General features: G+C 41.4%; 1 protein-coding gene across 1 annotated transcript; it reads right to left on the bottom strand.

Moving 5' to 3' along the window:
* Positions 1 to 908: 908 nt before the first annotated feature.
* On the bottom strand, positions 909 to 21,798 carry LOC310879051 (calsenilin-like). The gene is made up of 9 exons (XM_083793475.1): positions 21,726 to 21,798; positions 16,340 to 16,526; positions 8,810 to 8,934; positions 6,809 to 6,878; positions 6,286 to 6,356; positions 5,585 to 5,692; positions 5,148 to 5,252; positions 4,493 to 4,555; positions 909 to 2,286 (listed from the first exon to the last, which is right to left on the bottom strand). Exons 1-9 carry the CDS (start codon positions 21,729 to 21,731, stop codon positions 2,239 to 2,241), a joined length of 783 nt encoding a protein of 260 aa, XP_083649601.1. The 5' UTR covers positions 21,732 to 21,798; the 3' UTR covers positions 909 to 2,238.
* Between the last annotated feature and the right edge of the window lie 1,964 nt (positions 21,799 to 23,762).

Raw genomic sequence — 23,762 nt, 5'->3', positions numbered from 1 at the left:
CATACGTACGGAAAACGCCAGACATTTCCGAGTCCAACCACATAACCTACTGATACAAGAATAGATTCCACACGATTTGGCCATACAGGTCGGCTCCCTTCCAAGGACCGCATCATTATGAAGTTATCTCTCAATGCTTCACCTAAAAAAAAGCTGCTGGGTTACAAATTAGCCCAAACTTAACCCCCACTTCTAGGTAACGGTGAGACGGAACACAAGCTGGTTTGGTTCAAGTGCTTAGTTTTATCACTTAACACACATAATGCTGTGTTGCACTACTAATCAAAAGAAACATAACAAACTAGTAACATAAAATACCACCCCTACAGTACCAAGGCTGTACAGGGTCCACTAGACTAAACCATGTTTATCAAAAATCCAATCTGGGAAGTGGGAACCCACTGGAAAAATAAGTTGTAAAAACAGCACCCTCTGCTGTTTGTTTTCCTGCTCTGAATCTGTTCTTGAAACAAATCTAAAACCCTGGTAAAAAATGTCCTTGGGTATGGACTAGACTAGTAGTATATATAATTTAGCATAATCATACCTGCATGTACAGTGTGTTATTATACTGTACATGGATAGGTTTGACATGCTTCCCAGTATCTGTACTGATTCACATTTGACTGCGTCAGACTGTGTGATACATACAGATGTTTGTGACACCACACAGCCTGCCCTGGATATGGGGTGCAACTAGTAGACACCAAAAACTTATATATAAAAAAAGCAATATATATATAATTGTTTCAACTCCTGCCCTAATTCTTGACACATAAAGAATATTTGTTCCCTAAACATCCTAATATTAACAACACTGTAATATTAATGACACTGTAATTATTTATAGGCAGACATTTATTTCATTACGTCTAAATCAATCAAATAAATAAATACATTTTCAGCATCACAAACGTGTCTGCATATCAGTCTTGCCCTGGAGTATGTAGAAACAATTTTGTTTTCTTTACAGTATATTACAGTTAGAATGTATTGATTGATTGAATACTTCATTAACACAAATATTAACAGGACAGGTAGTACAGTAAAATGTTATGCTAAAAGGACACAGAAACCCCCAGGGGCTTGTTTCCATTGTGGTCCATTGAACTCAATTCATCAATACATACTGTACATACAATACGAATACAATACAAAACATATTGGAATAATGCTCAGTAGAATCATAAGGTATATTTACAGAGGAAGGAGGAGTGAGGGCGTTTGGCAGTGGATTCTACTAACAAGATGTTCAAAGAGTTAAACTATGTCTTTCACTTGTATTTTGAGGACAGGAATTATTTTAGGTTAGTTTTGAGTTTGAGTAGGGAGTCAAGAACCTTTAGTTTAGAGCATGTGTGAGCTGAATTTTGGGAGAACAAGGTAAGATTACCTCCTTCTGTTGTTGTGCCCATGGGCATCACTGAATATAGAGAAGCAGTTTGACAGGACTTTTGGCACTAATTCTTTGAGTATTTACCAAACCAAATCCACTGAGAAATGTTGCACTCCGTCTTCTACCTTGAGCCAAACCAGACTAGTAAAGTCAGCTGGAGGTTTAGTCCTGGGGGAGAGGCCTCTCCAGACCTCTCAAAACAAAGAGGTCTGCTTTGTTGTTTTTAGCAAGCAGTCGAAATTACATTGAATGAGGGATCCAACTGGAATCCTCATTGCATTCTTGTTGACAAAAGACTCAAGAGGAGATCCTGACCCAAAATCTTGTTCTTCGGTTGACTTTAATAATCACCTTTGGCTTTGATGCAATGTTTTCAATGTTTGTTATACAACTCAAATAGGTTACCTCTTGTTCATTACTTGTGATTACATGGTCAACAACTGTGGCCGAAGTCTTCATACTTAATGAGGTTTACATTAGACCCAAAAATAAAGGATTCCGTTTTCCCAGGTGTAATGAGAGAGCCAAGTGTGGATATTGTTGAGCTCAGAGATGAGGGAATTTTTTGTTCAATTCAAACAGTACCTCAATACATTTTTAAATGACATTAAATTGCACTTCATGTGGTTTACATGGCATGCTTAAGTGTCAGGCAAACATGCATGCATGCTCATGATCCCTTGATTTGTGGACACGAAAGACAAACTGCCATGCATTCTTCTCTCAACAAAACAATGGTGTTTTTATAATTGTCACATGAATTCAAGGTTATTGACCAATCAGATGAAGAAGTCTACAACTGGAAGTAATACAAATCTTTACTCTATTCCTTTCCTTAGTCTCTAGATGACATTCTCAAACAGCTGCATGGAGGCCATTATGTTTTCATCCTGGGAAAAAAATAGGAAATCAGAATCACTACGGCTCAGTCAGCCAAATGTCACTGTGCAAATGCACATTACTAATATGACATTAAATTATTGATCCCTTTATACTGTATAGATAATAAAATAAAATAAAAATGGTCTAAAATTATTTTAGTTCATTCAACGCATCCTTTTTTTTTTTTTTTTTTTAAGATATTTTTTTGCGGCTTACGCCTTTTATTGATTTTTGAAGGGACAGACAGTAGGCTGACAGGAAACGGGAGAGAGATGGGGGGATGACATGCAGTAAAGGCCGTGTCGGGTCCGGGAGTCGAACCCGCGGCACACTGCGACTGGATTACCAGTCCGGTGCCCAGACCGTTACGCTACGGCCTGGGCCACAACGCATCCTTTTAATCATACTGGTTATTGTACACACAGCGCCAGGCAGAGTTCAGTTCCACACAAAATAAACCTCTCCTCAGTTCTGCCAAAGCTAGCATGACGCTACATAGTTTCATATTTAATTTGAGTAGTTATTTTAAAACAAGTTCGTTTTCTTTCCAATGAACATGGATTGTGGAATTATCCCCAATCCATTATTTGCATACAACTGTACTGCAGTAGATGGCAAACTGACACATTATATGTGTCCAGCATGGAGAAAAGGATGGTTGGCTGAAAATAGTAAAACATAGTACTTTTTTCAACCTTATCTCCTTCTCTTTATCGATATAGTAATGATCTATACATGACTCACACTGTATGAATCAAGCGGCAAATAGAAAGCACCACAGATTACCCTCTGTTGGGCCGACATAAAAATACTATAGCCATTCTCCCCTCTGTCACTTTAGCCCTTTGCTAAGTCCCACCCCAAAAAGCGATTGTCCAATGCCAATCCAAATAGTTTAGCAACTGTTGCTATGCAGGTCAAGCTTTCGCCACCTCATAGCCATCAATGTTATTTTGCATGGCTGTGTGGTTGAACATATCGGCTTAACGTCTGGAAAGTTACACGACAGACCCACCCAGGTGATGGCAATAATACTAATGACCCATTGACCGTAGATTTACCGTGCAACATGAAAACTCCTGTCGGGCATTCGTTAAAAGTTGATTTCTCCCTCTGTCATTTCCTCGTATTTCTAGTTTATTTAAATAATGTCAATTTGTCCAGTGCATAGCCTACTGCAGGCCTGGTAGACTAGATTTAGAAGAGATTTTGATGCTCTTGCTACTGAAATGATCGATTATTTATATGGAGAAATCCCGTCATTTAACATGCATCTCTATGGTGGAGAAGGACAGCTTGCCCTGTCTCCTCGCTGCTAACGTGCCAATTTCCAAGGACGGATTGGAGAGGGACCAGTCACCTTGGCGAAGGGCTAATTCAGAACCATGTTCAGAACAGAAAAAATTCCAGCATTGAAGGGAATCAAATGTTTTTGACATTGATCAACACAATTAATGTCAAATAAATTGACAACAAATTGACAACATATTTCTATTCGACAGTGGACTATTCTTTTAAGATACCTTTATATTTACATGGATGTGTCAATGTCTTTGAAAGAACAACTTGTCTTTTTTTAGTCAAAAGTTTAAGTTCAAAACCTCTATAACACTTATCCAAGAACCAAGAAATTAATTAATAATGTGATTACTTACTTACAGGCACACGTAAGCGAGACCACATCAGCCCTGTACTAGCCTCCCTCCACTGGCTTCCTGTGCGATACAGGATTGACTTCAAAGTATTGCTCTTTGTCTTTAAGTGTCTAAATGGTTTGGCACCCATTTATTTATCTGAACTGCTGAAACCCTATGCTCCGACACGGACGCTCAGGTCCTCTGACCAGCTTCTCCTGGTGGTTCCTAAAACCAAGCTGAAGCTCAGAGGTTATCGAGCTTTTGCAGTGGCAGCTCCCAAGCTCTGGAATGAGCTGCCTCTGCACACAAGACAAGCCCCCACCCTCCAGGTGTTTAAGTCACGCCTCAAGACTTACCTTTATTCCTTGGCTTTTCCAAGCACAGTATGAGATGTTCGATGTTTAACGTGACACTGTGCATGTTGTTTATGGTTGTTTTGTGGTTTTTAAATGAAGTTGTTTTTTTCTTTTATGTTGAAGTTGTTTTTTAATGTTTTACTGTAAAGCACTTTGGTACAACGTTGTTGTTTTAAAATGTGCTATATAAATAAAGATGGTATGGTATGGTATGGTATTACCTTCTGACAGGTCTCTATGAATTCATCAAGTGTCACCACTCCATCTCTGTTCCGATCCATCTTCTGAAAAAGGTTATAATACAGTAGTTATAATTGTACCATATCCCAAAAGTTTCTTCTTTCATATTCTATTTGTTTTGTCATTACACAAGATGGGTTATCCCATCTTGGGCTTGGGTGCATAGCCCCGGCCCATCGACAGGCTTGCACTAATCTCTCAAGAACCGATTCCGAGCTGCGCTACTGAATCTGTCGGCAGGGGCATTCAGTGTATACATTGTTGTTATATTAGTGAGAATGAAAACATAGGCGCCCCACCGGAAGAGTGCCTAAGGCGGAGCAAACAGGCAACATCCTGCTATACACATTCTGTTTGGCGTTGCCCCCAGAGGAAAATTCAAAGGAAAACAGGGCGCTGTGTGTGTGTGTGTGTGTGTGTGTGTGTTTGTGTGTGTGTGTGACTGTGTGTGTGTGTGTGTGTGTGTGTGCACGCACAAATGCCATTAAGAATGTTTTTAAATGCGCTGATTGAGTCAATCTGTTTATACAGAGCCTAGTGAAATCATGGGACATTCAACACAATTATAACAATGACATTCGCAATGCCAGATTCCTATGAAGATGTAATGAAATGAAAATGCCTTGCGTAGCCTACCTGGAAGAATGCTTCCACATGGTCAAAGGGGGTATCATCTCGTAGACCTGGTAATGTATACCTGCCCATCATGTCATAAATGGATGTCATTATTGCCAACATGTCCTATAAGAAAGAAATTAGAGACATTAGGAAGAAGGTAATTCACACAGACTTTTCCACAATGAACCGCCCAGGTCATAAAACAACAGGTACTACTGCAAATACAGCTTTATAGTGACTTTCCTTTTCATATCAGTGTTTTGTAAGTCCGCAGATGAATACAGCAAGTCAGCATTTTTTTTTATCTGCGGCTTGCTAGAACATGGTATAGTAAAGTGGCAAATGTACTGACAAGGATTTACAGAAGATACCAATTGCCCATGCGTAACAGGCTGGGGCTGAGAGGTTGTACGGACAGCCTGAAGACTGTAAATGTAGGTAGAGAATGGCTGCACCTCTTTAGTAATGTAGCCGTCCTTATCGATGTCATATAGGTTGAAGGCCCATCGAAGTTTCTCTGTGACAGAACCTCGTAGCAACACAGATAGTCCTATCACAAAGTCCTATAAAAAGAATGGCCTTCAGTTAGGACTAACTGGCATATTACTCCCAATAAGAAATATTCGCTAACAAATAACATCAAAATCCCTGACAGCCCCTGCCAATACTTACTTGGACTGTGTGTTTAACAGAGACTTGTACAAAATCAGTTATTGTTGTTATTCTGCACCTGCTGGTGGACAAACCGTTGGAAGGGTTGGAGGGTAGGGGGATAAAGGCACTAAACTAATTGTAAAAACGAATGAATCTGCCCCAAATGTTTCACATTGGTATAGCTCCACCAGGAGGCAATTTTTTGCTAAACATTACAGATTCCTACAGGATATCTCTATAGTCATGTCATCAAGATGGATCTGTTACATTTTTCATATTCTATCCTAGTGGCTATGATTGGCTTCCGAAGTTTGCAGACGTGGCCCCGTTTGGAACAAAATGCCTCAAATCATGAACAGCGTCCGATTGCTTTGAAACTTCACGCACATTCACACTAGGGAGTTGGGACTAGGCCCACCCTCCTTTTTTTCTTCTTCCTCAAATTCACCTGTAAACCAGTGATGTGATAAAGTTGCACAATACGAAACAATAAGTATGTTACCTCGAACCGGATTGTGCCGCATCTATCCATGTCAAAGGCATTGAACAAGAAATGTGCATATCTGGTAGCGTCTGTGGACAGAACACAGAATTACATTAATATACTGTACACTTCTTTTTTCTAGGATGGCAGGGGAAGACTTACATAATGATATGTGTCCTCGAGTTCGGAATCATCCAATAACATTGTTTTTTTTTCTTCATTATGACCGTGTGTTCAGAGTCATGCAAACATGCTCCTTTTAATTTTAGTTGTAATGGCAGACACAAATATGATTGGGGGACGCCTAATATACGAGTACACTATGTTAGACCAAGTGTTTTTTACATAATATTTTTAAATAAATAACAATGGTAGTCCTACGGTAGGCCAAATGGGTGGTACAGTACCATATATACAAGCAAGCAATAGTTTGAACTGGAAAAATTGGAAGAACTCCAACTAAATGAACTGGATAAAATAAGATCAGCTAAACCCCATTCATGTTTAAATAATCAAAGAATTGGGGCTGCCAGTTACATACCGCCTTGGGGAAAGAACTGCGCGTAAATGGTCTTGAATGTCTCTTCATCCACCAGCCCACTTGGACATTCCTGTTGAAATGTAAAATGGAACAATTACTAATCATTTCTAATTGGGATTCTGAAGTTGTCCTCATATTCATGTCAACCCTCTTCTATGAAAAATAACGGTAGTGGTTCGCACACACCAAGACTTTGGTTTACACAGTCCCAATCTGAGATTATCCACCGGGTGTGATGTGAGGTGATTAGCGGTGATTTTGTGCACCTGCACCATGTCACCACTCCTTTAAAAGGAACCTACATTCAGTCACTCTCCACACTGATGAAGGCTGGATAGCCGAAACGTTTGTCCCTGTTAAAAAATGCAATAAATATTTTGAACTGAAGTCTACCGTTCATTTTGGTATGTTTTGAACGGGTAGCGCACCTACAGTCAGAGCGCGGTGGTCACATGAAAGAGTAACCCTCTTCTATGAACATTGAGCATCATGGAGACCCTTTGATCTCCATATATGGATCTGACCTCATGACATCACGTGACATCAATTATATGTCAGTATTCCGATAATAACCTGCGGGCCGTATTAAGAGATGGTGGGGGCCATGTGGCTCCCGGGCCGCCAGTTGCCCATGTATGGACTAGACCACGACGGAGGCCGCCGTCTCAAGCGAACTTGAGCCACGTGTGACACCACCGAACGAGCTAAAGCGAGAGAGTTGCCGTGTTTTTAGTTTTTTTCTTACATTTTTATCCCACGATCCCACCGATTTTCTTTTTCACCCAGTGTCAATTATCTAATGTTATCCTGGGCGCTACACTTCCTCTGTCAACCTGGGGGGGCAGTGGACTGACCTCATGCTTCCTTCTATGCATGAGGAGTCCAAGCTGCTTCTTTTCACCTGACAGGGGAGAGTTTCCCCGGCCGGACGTAGCGCGTGGAAGGAACATGTTATTCTGACCAGTTTCTTTCCCCTCCATCAGGCGCCCCGGCTGGCCAGGGGGAGGTAGTTTAGAGACCAGGATTACTGCATATTTTTTGTGAGGGTACCAACCTACCCTAGGGGACACGGGGAGAACATGCAAACTCAGAGTTGCCGTGTTGAACGTTGCGAAGTTCACTTAGCTGACTAGGGACGTTTGAGTTGCGCCCCGATAGGCACAGAACAGTAAATCATGTTCTGGCGAGAGCGTTTCCCCCAACTGCCACTCAAAGTGGCTACTGGCCAATCACAGCGCGTTCCTTGCACAAATGCACTGGCCAATCACAGCGCGTCCTTGCACAACCCGTCATCTCCATTGGGCAAAGTTCCATCCCAATCTGACCTCCAATCACTTCCAGTAGGTCTATAGAATTTGTGTTTACATATAGTTTTATATATAGTTTCTTTGCACTGTTTTTTGATAACCCTGTTTTTAACCTTCTATGATTAATTCTATGTTTTTTAACCATGTACTGTAGCACTCTGGGATTCCCTGTGAATGAAAAGTGCAATACAAATTAAATTCATTATTATTATTATTATAGTTACTTCCTGGGCAGTGTGCACAAGAAATCTGGTGCAGTGGTTTCGGAATGAGCTGTGGACACAAAAAGCGCCACAAATCTTCAAGGCATTGAACCTGGGAGTAATGCCGTAAAGATTTAAAAATACAGGATTTATCATCTAACAAATAATAAAGCTATGGGACCTAAACTTATGGAACTTGAAACCACACAATAATAAAATGTGTGACTCAAAACCATGGTGTTAGCATTGTGTTATGCTTTAGCTATTGAAAAATAGCAGATCTACAAGCTCATAGCGCGCCACCGAGTGGCGCGCTACGAGCTTGTAGGTCTGCTATTTTTGAAAAATCGACTTCTAGACTTCTAGAATCTGATCTCAGGTCAAAATGGGTTAAAGTGTAATTTAAGAGAAAGTCTTGCGAGGAATTACCGTAGCTTAACAGTTAACCGGGCCAGTACTCGACTCCGCTACGCTATCAGATGTAGTCTTACATTTTTGAAGCCTCTGTAAAGCGACTGCAGCTCCTTCCTGGTGAACTGGGTCTGGGCTTGGAGCTGCTCTAAACCTTCGGGTTGGTGGCGCACCATCGATAGTTCCAGCTCACTGTCGATGGCGTCTGTTGAAAAGGAAATAGAGAGGGAAGAGGTAGGGACAGAGCTGTGAGGGAATGGAGGAGGAAAGAGCAGTATGAAAATAAGACATAAAAAAAGAAAGAAAGAAAAAGGAAAGAACGGTAAAAAAAAAAAGGAAGAGTGAGCACAAGGCCAGGCCAAGAAAGATGGGAAGGGAAGCACGGAACATTTGTTAACCCATTTTGACCTGAGATCAGATTCTAAAAATGTCTGACATTTTTTGAAAATGTCTGACAGTTTTCTGAAAAAGCTTTCAAAGTTTCATTCTTTCTTTCATTCTTCGATTTTTCTAAAATAGCAGACCTACAAGCTCTTAGTGCGCCACTCTGTGGCGCGCTATGAGCTTATTTTTCAGCTTATTTTTCAATAGCTAAAGCATAACATAATGCTAACACCAAAAGGGGTTCCCGTCCAGAATGGGTAACTAAATGATCGGTCAGAGGTGTAGGTTGTAGGTGTAGTATCTGTAGGTTCAAGGTAGGAAATAGGCTACATAGGTTTGGGAGAAACAAGGATATTTAGAATTTCGCACAAAATAATAATATCAAATCAAATTTTATTTATAGAGCACATTTTCAAAGACCAGGAGGCCAACCAAAGTGCTGTACAGGAAATATGACACAAGTAACAAAGTAAAACAAAATCAAAGCAACACAAAAAAGTACACAGGTTAATTAGGTCAAATATTGAAAGCCAGGGAGAAGAAATGGGTTTTGAGTAAAGACTTAAAGGCCTCTAAGGAGGGAGCAGACTTAATATGAAGGGGCAGACAGTTCCAGAGTTTGGGGCCGGCCACCGAAAAGGCACGGTCACCTCTGGACCTGTAGTTGGAATTTGGCACAGTCAGGAGCCGCTGGTCAGCTGAAAAGAGACATTATGCTTCTTGATTATGCTTCCTAGGGGCAGCATATATAATAAAAATAAAATGGGGCCTAAGATAGAGCCCTGGGGAACTCCGGAGGACAGGGGGGCGGTGCGTGAGGAGTATTCCCAGAGCCTGACAGCAAGACTCCTGTAAGTCAGGTAGGATCTAAACCACAGTAGAGCAGTACCAGTGATACGTACACAATGCTCTAACCTGGAGAGCAGGATGCTGTGATCCACGGTATCAAAAGCGGCAGTCAGGTCCAGGAGGACCAGGGCGGCCGGACTACCTGAGTCAGCGGTTAAACTCGGGTCGTTAAAAACTCTAAGTAGGGCTGTTTCGGTACTATGACCAGGTTTAAAACCAGACTGAAATGTATCGTGGATACCATGAGTAGTTAAAAATACTTGAAGCTGTATGTATGTAAACTACTTTTTCTAAAACTTTTGATAAAAATGGGAGCTGGGAAATAGGTCGGAAATTAGCGAGGACGGAGGGGTCTAAATTATTCTTTTTAACAGTTTCCGTGCCGCGAATGGATTACTCCAGGTTAATGTCGCTGCCGTATCGGACATACCCGCCTTTTGTTTTATGTGTTTAATCCGCCGTAATGTAATGAATCAAAAGAAAATCCGTCTTCGTCGCGGAGTATGAGACTGGATGCCTTCGATGTGATGACGAAACCGGAAATCGTCACATGCTGTGGGCTGCTAGGGCTTCTGGGAAATTGAGGCCAATGGAAATGCATTGGGTGCAACGCCTCATTGAGACGAGTCTTGTGTGCGTCTTCCGGGTGCATCCGGGTGGTGGATGCGACACTCGGATCATAACAAACCACGGGACCTTTTTTCGCTGGATTTTCGCGGATTAAAAGCCCAAATAATCAGCGTATGCTCTAAAGGTAATACAACAATCTCGGCAGTGAAAGGGGGTTGATTAAAATGCGTGTTAAACGTAAAAAACAGTCAAACTGTTAAGAAGAGGTTTGATAGTAGCGTGTTTAAAATTAGCCGGGACTATACCCAACTTCAGGCAGGAGTTTATGATTAAAATAATGGTGGGGCCAATATGTTTAACAAGTGAGAAAGGAGTGAGTAAAGGTGCAGCAATCGTGAGGTTAACTGTGACAAATAAACCACTTAAAACAGAGAGTGAGGTCAGAAACAAAAGACATGGCAATGGCATAAACAAACTGAAAACTTTAGAATGGGTCACATGTAGGATTACTCACCATCTTTACAAGAACAGAAGACAGACAGATGTGAGAAAGACAAGGGAGAGATTCAAGGGGGAGTTGAACAAATTCAGGCACAGTTAATACATCTCATTTCAACTCTTGAAATGTACAGAAGTAAATGCTTGTCTACTATTATCTAGCTCTTAACCATGCAATTGTCTTTACATGCACTTTCATTAAATCAAGAAAGATCACAATCAAGCATTGTTCTTATTCTCCTTATTTCTAAGCTTCCTTTTGTAGCTTACCTTCTGAATTGGGATCACAAATGCCAAACTGTTTGAGCACAAAAACAAATAGGCTAAACACCACAGCAATGGCAAACACCTCCATGCCCTCCATGCCTTCCATGGCTCCAAGATGCTTCTTAATGTTAATCTTTTGTTCTAGAAATCGATGTCTTTTTGGCGTCTGTGCCTAGAATGTGCTATACATTACAAATGTATATATCAGCCTTTAAATACCATCAGCTATTGCCACTCACATCACAGCCTCTGCTACATCCTTTTTATGAGTTTTCTATTAGCATCTACAATTATGTTCCATAGGTCACTTAACTTAAACTCCTGACTCAAACTTTAACCACTTATCTGGCCCATTAGCAAAAAACCTAACAGATGAACTGTGAAGCATCCTTCTTCAAGGACATGGGTCCAAAAGTCCACAATGTCCTATTGTTGATAACCGGCAAATTCATAAAGATACAGTCTTAATTCCCCAAAGTTATCCAAAGACATTCCTCTTAGCAGGCATTCCATCTCTGTCGCTGGCTGGATCCGCTGCATATCACCTTCTGGGACCGTACCTTTTACAATCTGTCCGTCAACTCCAGCCACCCCCCGGCTCCGCCTCCAATCTCCCAATGTTATTATTATTCATATGTTTGTATTTTCTTCTCTGCGTCGCTGCCTCTCCCTTGATTTAGGCAGGCTATATATTATACATAATGTATTTTATTTGACTAAAAGTCTCTGAATGATGGTCTAAGGCGTTCCTTATTATGTCCAGTCATGTGAAGGATTAAAGCTATAACCAAGCATTGATCTACATCTGCTGATGGCCTGAATATGAACAGCACTTAGTGAAGGAGCCTGTACAGTACTGCCCTGCCCATCGTAGTGCTGCTGCTTGTCTTCTGGATCCTTCACATAATACTACAGTCAGATGGACTCACTCAGAGCAGATATCAATGTGGCAAACCAGCTTTGATACCTCTGCTTAACTTGTCACATTGTGGTTTAGAATAAAAAAACACCAAATGCATTATACCAGTAATGCACAGGAAGTGTGATAGATTGAACTGCTACTGTGTATTGATTGTGTTGTTTAAAAAAAACAATGCAGAGTACGTACAGTATGTTATTGTACTTGTATTGTAGCATTGTCAGGAAAGAACATTTTTCTTGTCCCTGTCGAATAATGAACCCAATGTTCAGATGTCAGTGGCGTTTTGTATTGCTACAATGAAAGACAAGTAGACTACACAAGAAGAGGAGTATAGTTCACAAGTGATGACACTGCACAACATAATGGATTAAGCAGGAAAGATGGTGTGGTGGGGGGGGGGGGGGGGGTAAATCAATTGTTGAGAGGTAAAATCCTGGTCTTAGAATGGGGAATGGTAGAGAGCCAGAAAAGCATTCCAGCAGACAAGAGGGTGTAACCTACCTCTTCATGAGACAACTCCATGTGAACTTGTCCCTAATGTCAAAGTCAAGTCACCATTAAACACAATTACTATGCACATCACGAGTCACGACTCACGAGTGTCAGCCCCCAACACGCAAAATATGTTAAATGCACTGGAAACGTATCGGAAATGTAGGCTTATGTATTTATGTATTTTATGAATTTTCTCCGTTTCTCATGTATATTTAACAAAAGTGTTTATTTTTCATACTACTCTAATACTAGAACCTACTAATGTAACATTACATCGTGGTGTAATGTGCCCTAAGTGCTGATCTATCCTTGTTCTGCTATTAAATACTAAAGACTTAAGTACAAAGCTGCAGACGATGCAAACATCAATCTCGCGAGTCGCCATCATCGTTTAACAACTGTGGTAAGAGGAACATTATAGAACAGAGTCCCAGACTATCAATCAATCAAAAAGAGGAAAAAAACCACAGGAGTTCTCACCATCAATTAAACACTTATTTTCTGTCTGCCTCTTTAGTGTGTGTACTGTGTACTGTGTACTTTAGTACTGTACTGTACTGTACTGTACTGTACTGTACTGTACTGTACTGTACTGTACTGTACTGTACTGTACTGTACTGTACTGTACGCTTATTCACAGCATGGCTCTCATCTTGTGTGTTTGCTGCCACAACATTAACAATACATGTTTGCAACCCCCCCCCGGCCGCACCTCACCTGGGCCGGCTCGTGGCGGTGGAACAGGAGGCCTAACTGCTTGATCCTGCCAGCAGCATATGCTTGTCTCAAAGATTAAGCCATGCATGTCCAAGTACAAACGGCGTGTACAGTGAAACTGCAACACATGTTTTTACATACATGTTTTTAAACACTCATAAACCTCACAGTGAAGTCATTTTGAACTTCAATGAACCATGCCTTACTCAAAAAGATAGAGCTAAAAGCAATGATTAAGCTATATAATGTTTGACAATGTGTTTACTCTAACAACTAAATGGTTATCGTTTGTGGAATGCACCATGTGCAATGGAACGCCTAAACGGGAAATGTATTTTTAAAATATGACACATAATCCGAAACTCTTCATTTACTTCTTCTTTCGAAACTAAACGAAAACAAAACAAACTGTAGTGGGATTATTCAAATAAATCACGGACGACCGCCCCTGTCCTTACGGTGACACAAGGAAATAATTACAAATGGTTACCAAGTAGAAAAACTGACAATGGAAAACCTACAACGGAAAACTGTTGTTCCTTGAACCAGGAAACCATCATGGAAGGAATGGAAATTAATTGGACTGTGTTTTATGCATATTTTCATTATTATTATTATTAGTAGTAGTAGTATTAGCTGCATTTATTTTCACATACCGTAATTTCTATTCAGCTCAATTCTACTACCAAATACTATATTAATATTATCCTCACCAAGTTCACAAAAAAGTATGCTTAATATGTCCTCACACGAGAATGTTTCTAATTATCTGCCTACAGATAATTACTGCTGCAGTAACAGTAATGTTTAAGAACCAGCAGGTGGCGATCTCTGCTGTGCAATATTATGGACATGGTGGGGAGTGATGCAATTACACCAAAACCTGACTACTCTGTTAGACTAATGAATTCTTATAATCCTATTATAACATCATATCCGTTGAGCAATACAGAGAGAATATGGTGCAGCGTTAAATGGTAACTTTGATTTATTTTATTTGCTCCCATTTATTTTAGTTTTATACTTAAATAAGCAATAAGCAATGTCCATTTTGAGAGATGCTCATTGAAATCAATATACTGTAAAAGCCTCAGGGATGAAAGATATACAAACTTTCCTGATGCTTCCAAACATTGGGTTAAATTAGGGATGTGGCGAATTACTGTATTGCCACTGTATTGCACATGCCTTACCAGGAATATTCGCACATTTTCCCATTCAGGCGCACTTGAAGACTGTAAACAAACATGGATAGGAATCTCTCTAGGGCACTCCAGTGGAGATGACCATCTGTCCTCTACAGACCATGGAGGAAAATAGCAATCTCCCTCTCACCCCACTTATTCTGTGGTCATATGGCCCATAACGTGTCGGCATGCAACGCGTTGTGAGCTTGAAGATTTGCCTGCTGAGCTTGTAGATCTGTAATTTCTGCAATGTTTTTAAAACATTTAGGCTACAAATAAATAAATAAATACCCCACTTCCAAAATAGAGACGCCAGATTGAAAGTGGTTCAAGCTTTGGCAACAAATGTAATGGTACATTTTATGTTAATGACAATATCATTGTATAGATTCAAGGCATTAATGCCTTTGATGCTTGGCTAAATTGAGCTACAGTATGAGGGTTTCTCCAGCCTGGCAAATGCATGCGTACATCACATTCTGTCTGCACTGTCTGCATGGACAAGAGCGCAATGTCAATAATTTAGATAAACCAAGAAAGCAGGGGAATACCAGGGGTATAGTCAGTCACAGACTCTCTCCAGATGGCCCTGCACTTCTCAGTATGTGATACATGAACATGCTAAAAGGATTTCAATAACTCCCATAACGGAAAAGCTATTTTGTGTAAAGCAGTTGCCTTTGTTTTCACAAGTAAAATATCCAGAATAGAAGTCTAACGCTGAAGGAGCATTACATAATACCATCATTCATTGTCTCCTGAAGTCTCAGGAATTACATGTGGGGCAGCAGGGGCTGCAGGGGGAGGGCAAGAGAAATAAAGGGAGTTACAGGGACAGAGAGATTGTGACAGCGCAATTCTGAAAAGACCACAATGAACAGTGGAATAAATAACTGAAGCGGACTTCAGAGAGGTGAGAAAGATAGCAGCCTATGGGTTTACGCTGATAGAATGATTAGTTGTTAAGCTGAAAAGTGACAAGACACCGCGAACAGCCCACGGGGAGAGGGGAAAGAAATAAGATGGGAGCTTTAAATATAGTTGTAGACAGGGTAGATGCATTAGAATTCATGTATTCAGTAGCACAGGGGATTGAAAGCCCTTCTTCTCTACTGTGGCTCTACCCGCCCCTCCGTCTTCAATTCCCATTTTCCGTTTTCTAGCACACAGTGTTGTTTTCGTCGACTAAAACTAAGACGAAAAATGTTCGTCGACTACCATTTTCCACTGACAAAATCTAAATGGAAGTACATGAAAACTAAGCTATGATGACTAAAACTAAGACTAAATATACTGACAATTCCGTCAACAAATAAAAACTAGACTAAAATGTTAGGAAAGGACTAGTGGACAAGAGATTCAGTATAAGTCCTTTTACAATTAGTTGCATGCTGAAAATAGGCCATCAAGGCCTGCCAAAATACATTTTGTTTGACTAAATCAACTGTAGATTTAGTCGACTAAAATGTTATGATATTTAGTCGACTAAAACTAGACTAACACCAAAACATTCCAAGTGACTAAAATGTAACTAAAACTAAATGAAAACTATTCAAGAGACTATGACTAAAACTAAAATCCAAATTTGCTGCCAAAAACAACACTGCTAGCACACCAAGACACAGAAAGCTCACTTGCAGTCATACAGATTCTGTGAATAATACCACACATGTGCTCTGGTTAATGTACAGTACGGTATGTCCCTAGTTACTCCTTAGTACCTTCCCCCTGTGGAGTGGTGCTGCTGATGATCCACTTGACAAGGCAGCAGTTCATCAGAGATTTGCGGGTAATCCGTGGCCTTTGCCACTTGGTCTCTTCTTCTTCTTCTTCACTCTTACCCCCCGGGTTTGGATCCTTGCCGTTGGCATCGGGCATCAGGCCACCACCGACCGCTTTCCCACCAGCCTGGGGAAGAGATGAAGAATCATATAGAGTTGGTAATAAGGTCACCACAGATAGCAACTTTAGCAACTTTTTTTAAAACGCGACCTGCAAAAGGAGTATGTCCCAGGCTCTCAAAAACGTATTTTTGAAGCTTGTGCTATGGCTTTAACATTCACAACATCTCAGCCCATTTGAACACCTATGGGAGAATGTAGAATGATGTGTTTGAGAGGCCTCCGAGTCCGGCCCACCATCATCAAAACACCCAATGATCGAATAGAAGAGGTGAAGAGTTCTTGTACCAGATTTGTACAACTATGCCAAGGTGCACTGAATGTTGCTTCTTCCTAATACCTTACAAGACACGCTTATTTTTGTTTTGTCTTTTTATTTGTCAGCTGCCTGTACACAAATAAACGACCTTGGAAAATATATTTACAGTACATGGATTTTTGTAAGTGGGATACGAAGTAGAATATATAACTTCCTTCTCATACTGCTACCTATTAAGCCCTCACAAGGTCAAAGATATGTATGGCGAGTGGCGACACATGAGGGTTGTGTGTGTATGCGTGTCTGCGTGTTTCTGTCTGCTGATGTGTATAGGGGAGTCCCCAGCTTCCTCATTGCAAATATGAAAGGATGCTACGGCTTACAGAGCATTGAGAAACTCAATCAATAATTCACACTCCTTAAAACACCATCAATAAAATATCAGAGGCCGCCACGTAAAAAAATAACCCATGTGAACCGAGTGGTGCAACTCCCCTCTACTGTCTGTCCCTTCAAAAAACCAATAAAAGGCGTAAGCCGCAAAAAAGATATCTTAAAAAAAGAAAGAAAAGTGTAGCCCCTTGCATTTAGGTACGCAGGCGCACACGCGCGCACACGCGCACACACACACACACACACACACACACACAAGGGATGCTTACTGAGCATCTCAAGAGTAGGTGATCTGCATGGGACCTGACATCCAGTGTTGCATTATTAAAAAGCAAGGCAGTCATGTGTACAATGTGGTTCGTACCACCCTATAATATATGTCCTCAGAAGCGCAGTCAGCGACCTCCATCCACTGATCGGCGCATGTGTCACACTTAAATGCACATCACGTGCGTGTGCGACTGTGCACACATGCATGCACGAAAACACATACTGTACACAGTACGCGCACACACACACACGCGCGCCAAGATGACCAGTTGTACCAGCTCAGTTACATAAATAGGGTTACATTAGAGATACTGTAAACACCTGCTGTGGCGCACAGGGGTAAAGTACCTGCTCACCACTGCAGAGTCTAGGGGTTTGAATATATACCCGCTTGGCCGAGTGTCCACATATGAACACAATATTGGCCTGTGTTCAGGGGAGGGAAGCCAAATGCGGGGAGGGTGATATGTATGTGTCACTCCAGGTAATCCTGTACCCGAGTGTGGGAGGCCTGTTAGTGGGAATGTTGAGCTGGTCTGGAGGAGTAGGACAGAGACGCTATACGTCCTCCCGGTTGTGGGTCCTCACTCGCAGGTGAGCCCATTACGGACGGTTCAACAACAGTGGCAACTGGCAAGCAGTGGGAGGAATTAATTGGCATAATTAATGACTAAATTGGGATAAAAAGGGCAAACAAATACTTGGGTACTCATTGGGGAAAAAGAACCACCTGCTGCACCTTTGTCTGTTCTGTTTTAACAAACTACTAGCCTGGTAACCAGACAAATCTTCTATTACGCTGTCATTCATTACTCTAATGACAATATAGTGTGCTATACATCACATCATCACATCATTCGACCGCGGTCGAGATCATGGATTTCACAATGCCACGCCAGACTTCCCGGTCCTTCATTGCCATCCCCAGTTCCTGCTTACTGATGCACGTGTCCCTAGCGATGACATCAGAGAACAGTACAGAGGTCCAATGATGCTTTTGGATGATTTGGGTAAAAACTAAATAGCAACTAACCCCTAACCCTACCCTAAGAAGGGAGGGGGAAATTAATATAATGCATACTGAAGTGGGCAATAGATGACGATAAGCACATATAAAGACAGAATGGAAACTCAGTTCCAACAATGTGAGACAACGTTGTCTTTAGGCTACTGTTTAATGACTTCAGATCAACTTTTAAGACACCCTTTTAAGTGCCAGGTGGCACCGCAGTCACACCCACCAAACCTCACCCTCAATACCGGAGCCTCTCAGGGTTGCGTGCTGAGCCTTCTATTGTACACACACTCCAGTGACCATCATAAAGTTTTCAAAAGAAAAGACAGTAGTGGTGGAGAAATGTGCTCCACAGAGAGCCCCTTGTTAGTGGATGCACTGAAAGCTTAGCGCAGTTAGTGTGAGTCATACAGAGTTCTATCATGCCGTCATGGCTCTGAGGGCTGTCTTTCATATCCAGTCCCAGTGTCGGGAACTCTACACTGCACAACTTAATAATTAAAAGAAAGAAACTGCGGACCAGGCCGCCAGCGTGGTGGTCCGGGCACCCTAGCTGGTTACAATGCCAGCCTGTCAGCATGTTGCAGGTTCGAATCCCGATCCCGACGACCTTTGCAGCGTATCACTCCCCATCTCACTCACTCCCCGATCCCCCCCCCCCCCCCCTCAAAAAACCATCTTACATCTAATATTATATAATTATACAGTCATCATCATACTATAATTCACTCATGTCTGAATGAATGTCTGTCTGAATGTCTGTCTGTCTGTCTGTCTGTAACACTGTCATATCTCCTCACTGCCTGCACCAATCGCGCTGGCTTTTCACACAGGCATTGACCATAATATTACGGAGGTCTTAACAAAGCCCTTTTTTCAATTTAACATCAAGTATTTCTCTTTCAGAAACCGTCGGAGCTACAGTTACACTTGGAGGGGAGGTTCATAATAATTATTAAAATGTATGTAATAAATAATTAGTCAGTCATGGTGGCGCTATATATAACCTTATAACCTTGGCGCCTTATAACTCTTGAACCGTAGGTCGTAAAATCAAAATGTCACTTTCCCTCAGGATAGATTTTCCGCCTTTGACTTTTCTTCAAAACACACTTTTTGCTCTTCCACCTACAGCTTCTGTGTAAATCTTACAAAAACCGGTACACATGATCTCTGGCCCTATGCGATTAACCACAGGCAGAATTTTCATAGTCCGTATCGTTCGGCTGTAATTGGCGTCCAAAGTTAATGGGAGGGGGCTGTTTCACAACAAATTACACAAATGACCAACGGAATGTCCAATCCACCTCAAATTTCATTCACATGTCGAGGGTGGTTTAACCGGAGAGGCCAAAGCAATTCCATTTTTATCCATAGGGGGGCGCCGCAAATGCGGAATTTTAAAACGTTTATTGCAAAAACATGCTTTTTGGGGGATAAATACTATGTTTGCGATAGCGGAGCCTACGTGCGCTATAGCGAGACAGGCCAATTCCCTCCCAATTAGTAATGTGATCTATTACATCGCATTACCCACATTGTACATAATTTGGTGTTCATATATTCAGAACGGGTAAGGTCTAGTTATAGTAATGTACGGGCGAAATGAGTACCAATGTCAAATGCATTTATGTAACCTTGGTTTGGCGCTGTTGTTTATATAAGCGTCAAGTTATTGATCCGGCAGGGCAAATGGTTTTTGTCAGTGAAATATCCATTGTCTGTGTCTATTCTGATTATGGTTTATTTCTGAAATCACGCAGATACTGATGCTGTACTCACTGCATGGTAAAATAAATCTGTCAAACGCATGAAGAGCTGCCTGTGTGAGTGTGTGTGTGTGTTTTATCATTGGGGCTGCCTGACACACAGCGAACAGTACAGCATTAGATTAACAGCGCGTCAGCCAGGTCCAGCTACGGGATCAATTCCTCGAGAGATCCGTATAAGACGGAGGTTCTAATAAGTATGGTTCGGGCATCTGGTTAGGATGCCTCTCGAGCGTCTCCCTAGGGAAGAAGACCCCAACGCAGACCAAGGCTGAATTGGAGGGTTTATTATATCTCCAATATCTGCCGGGACCGCCTAGAGAATGAAGTTACTAATGTTGCTCTGGAGAAAGAAGTCTGCTCTCTGGTGGAGCTGTTGCCGCCCGTGACCCGACTACGGATAAGTGGTTGAAGATGGATGGATGGATAGAAGACAATGGTTGACTAGACTTAACACAGCTCTGTGATTAATCTGTGATGTGAAGTGCTACAGTATTGCCTGTCAACAAAACTTCTTTGATTGATAGATTCCTATATTGTAGTGGTTCCCAAACTTTTGTCAAGGACCCCCAAATTGATACGCATCAGCCCGCAGACCCACCATTTGAAAACATATGCCAATTAAGGACCGACCATAAGAAAAGATTTGTACAGCTCTAGCAGTGATTTACAAGTATTTTAATTTCAAGGCGCCCCGTTTGACCTGAATTAGGCTACTGTCCCCTATTTAATGGCATTTCTATCTCTGGGACCCCAATGTATATTGTAAAATCAAAGTTAATTTAACTCTGAGAGTGTACAATCTCTGAGTTACAGACACATAAGGGTCCATTTTTGATGAATTGAACAATGTGGACCCTGTTGTAAACAAGTGTAGGCTAATGCTTAATTGGGTCGTCCACTCACAGTTAACAGTCTTTGTATTGAGTTTGTGCTTAAAATGTACTGTAAATTCTACAAACTGTTAATAAATATTTCAATCAATCAAAAAACCATTTGGTTCCAAACTATCATGTAGCTGGGGGCCGCCTGGAACTCCCTAGGACCACCCCTGCACAATGATTTGATTTTAGTGAAATAACGACATGTAGCCTATGTGGCGTCACGAATGTCATCAAAACAGGCATCAACAAAACATACTCTCCCCCCATGCCTTCGGCCTGGTGGAGACAATTAGGATAATATGACGCAGCCATGGAGCCCGGAGGAAATGTGTGGTCCTGCGTCTTAAATTGGGTCAGTATAACTATACAGCTGGCAGCAAACACCATAACAAAGTGCCTATTGGGTGGTTAACGATACTGAATGAACTGATAAGGGATTTATAATGATGTTTTATTATTACTGTATGGTCGCGCACCCTCGCAGTCGCACTTTAACTCAACTGTTTTTAGCTAGAAGTTTTTTCTTGTCGTCAGCGCAAGGTATCATACATTATTGTGAATAAAATGACGCTGAAAAACGTAAACAGAACTCGTTAATTGATTAAATTAAATTTACCTGCATGATGTCAAACCTAGTCTTGCTGTCTTGCAGGAAATTGCTGCAGAGTGACTCCAGACGGTCTTCTCCCGCACGCTGTTCAAAGAGGATACATCATGCGAGAGAGAGAGAGAGAGAGAGCTAGAGGGGGGGGGGGGGGGGCACATAATAAATTAATTAGCCTAAAGTATCATCAAATAATTTGACAAACCGTAGAGTGTAGCCTATATTTAAAATAGATCAGCCTATGCCTACTAGAAAAAAGGTAGCTATGGAATATACACAATTCCTGTTCAAATTAACAAAGCAAAGCACATAACGTTATAAAATGTGTTTACTGTTTACTGCATGTCCAGCTTGCTAAATTAAGTATTCATTAATTCAAATTAATTCCTTTATGGTTCAATTGAATGGATCTCAATAAAATTCCCTTTTTGTCTAAATATAGGCTATAAGAAAATCATTGAATTTGAATGATGATACATAGATAACCATTTTAAAATTTGAAAGACATGAACACGGATATAGCCTTAGCCACTCTATGTGCTGCAGGCTAGCTGTGTAATTTTCTTTTTTCTTTTAGTCACTCATATTTCATGCATTGATCATAATTATTTAAACTAACATTGATTTCCTTGTGAGTGTGAGACTCCTGATTCCAGGTACAGAATGGACCTGGAATCAGTGTGGTGTATTTCTGATCCGTCCGTTTAAACCCAAGTACAGTACAGTATGTGCCCATCTACGGAAGTTCTCAGTCTCTTCTCTTCCATTGTCAGCTGCATGACAGATGACGACGACACCCCAGAGCTAGTACTGGACTACCAGTGGAGCAAGCAAGAAGAGGCCCCCAACCCCCATCACCATACAATTTACAATTTAGGCATTTAGCAGACGCTCTTAATCCAGAGCGATTTACATTAAGCAAGAACAAAAAAGCATGGGAAGGGAATACATCACATAAAAACATTTATCATGAAACATGCATAAGCTAAGAAAGTAACAGTGGAATATCTATATAATGAAACTATACATATAAACTATACATCTATACTTCTATGCTATACATGTGTACTATGACGTGCTACCGTATGACTACATACAATGCAATTATAGTGCTGTCTACATAACATGCTATAAGTCTGTATCAAATGCTATCTAAGTCTACAGAAATGCTATCTAAGGGGGTGGGGTAAGTGCTATGGGCCATGATGGAGTCTGAAAAGGTGGGTTTTCAGACTACGGCGGAAGATTGGGAGTGATGCTGCAGTTCTGACTGCAATGGGAAGTGCATTCCACAGTTTTGGAGCCAGAAGGGAGAAGAGTTTGGGACGTGTGGAGCGTTGTCCCGGCGTTTTTAGTGAGGGTACTTCCAGCTTCCCTGCGTCCATAAAGACAAGGGATGCCAACAAACTGGACAGTCTGGAGGTGGTTGCAGGGAGATATAAGGAAGCTGGACACTATCCCGATGGACTCATCCTATGATGAGCTAGCGAAGATGAAGATCCCATTCTACAGACTCATCATCCCTCCACGGAATGGAATACCGCAAAGCAGTTCTGTGTCTGTAGGCAGAGGCGTCAGGTTCCTATAACGGCAGTGGGTGCAAAACCCGGCTCAAAAGCCACCTTATTAGCATTTGAATGCCCATGGGCGGCGGCCCAACACCCATTATATAGGTGATATTGGCTTATTATTTTGCCTGTGGGTGCTTCTGCTCCTGAGCACCCGCGGAGTTGACGCCGTTGGCTCCACAAGCCTGCCCTGAACCCATGAGAACTCCAACAACTGCACAAGGTCTGTTTGTTATCTCAAGATACAAATGATTATTTCGTGGCCACGAATTAGTATTTCGTGGCGGTGGCCACAAATTAGTATTTTGTGGCCACTAATTAGTATTGTGTGGCCACAAATTAATCATTTGTCATCTTGAGATAACAAACTTGTAACTTGTGGCCACAAATTAATCATTTGTTATCTTGAGAACAAAACAAAAAAAATGATCGTTAAGATGGCCATTCGGGGGCTCCGTAGTTTCTACTGCCTCCTGCATGG

This window comes from Protomyctophum parallelum (genome assembly GCF_964188405.1).
Source record: "Protomyctophum parallelum genome assembly, chromosome: 21".
NCBI lineage: Eukaryota > Metazoa > Chordata > Actinopteri > Myctophiformes > Myctophidae > Protomyctophum > Protomyctophum parallelum.
The sequence above is the reverse complement of the archived record's forward strand: the minus strand, read 5'-3'. Positions and strand labels throughout refer to the sequence as shown.

Bases quoted from the DNA above. Each gene is read 5' to 3' on its own strand.
- LOC310879051 (XM_083793475.1), bottom strand. The intron at 6,357-6,808 runs GTATGTAACTGG...TTCTGTCCACAG, and splicing joins GCAGTTCTTTCCCCAAGGCG to ACGCTACCAGATATGCACAT. The intron at 5,693-6,285 runs GTAACATACTTA...TTCTTTTTATAG, and splicing joins GCGGCACAATCCGGTTCGAG to GACTTTGTGATAGGACTATC.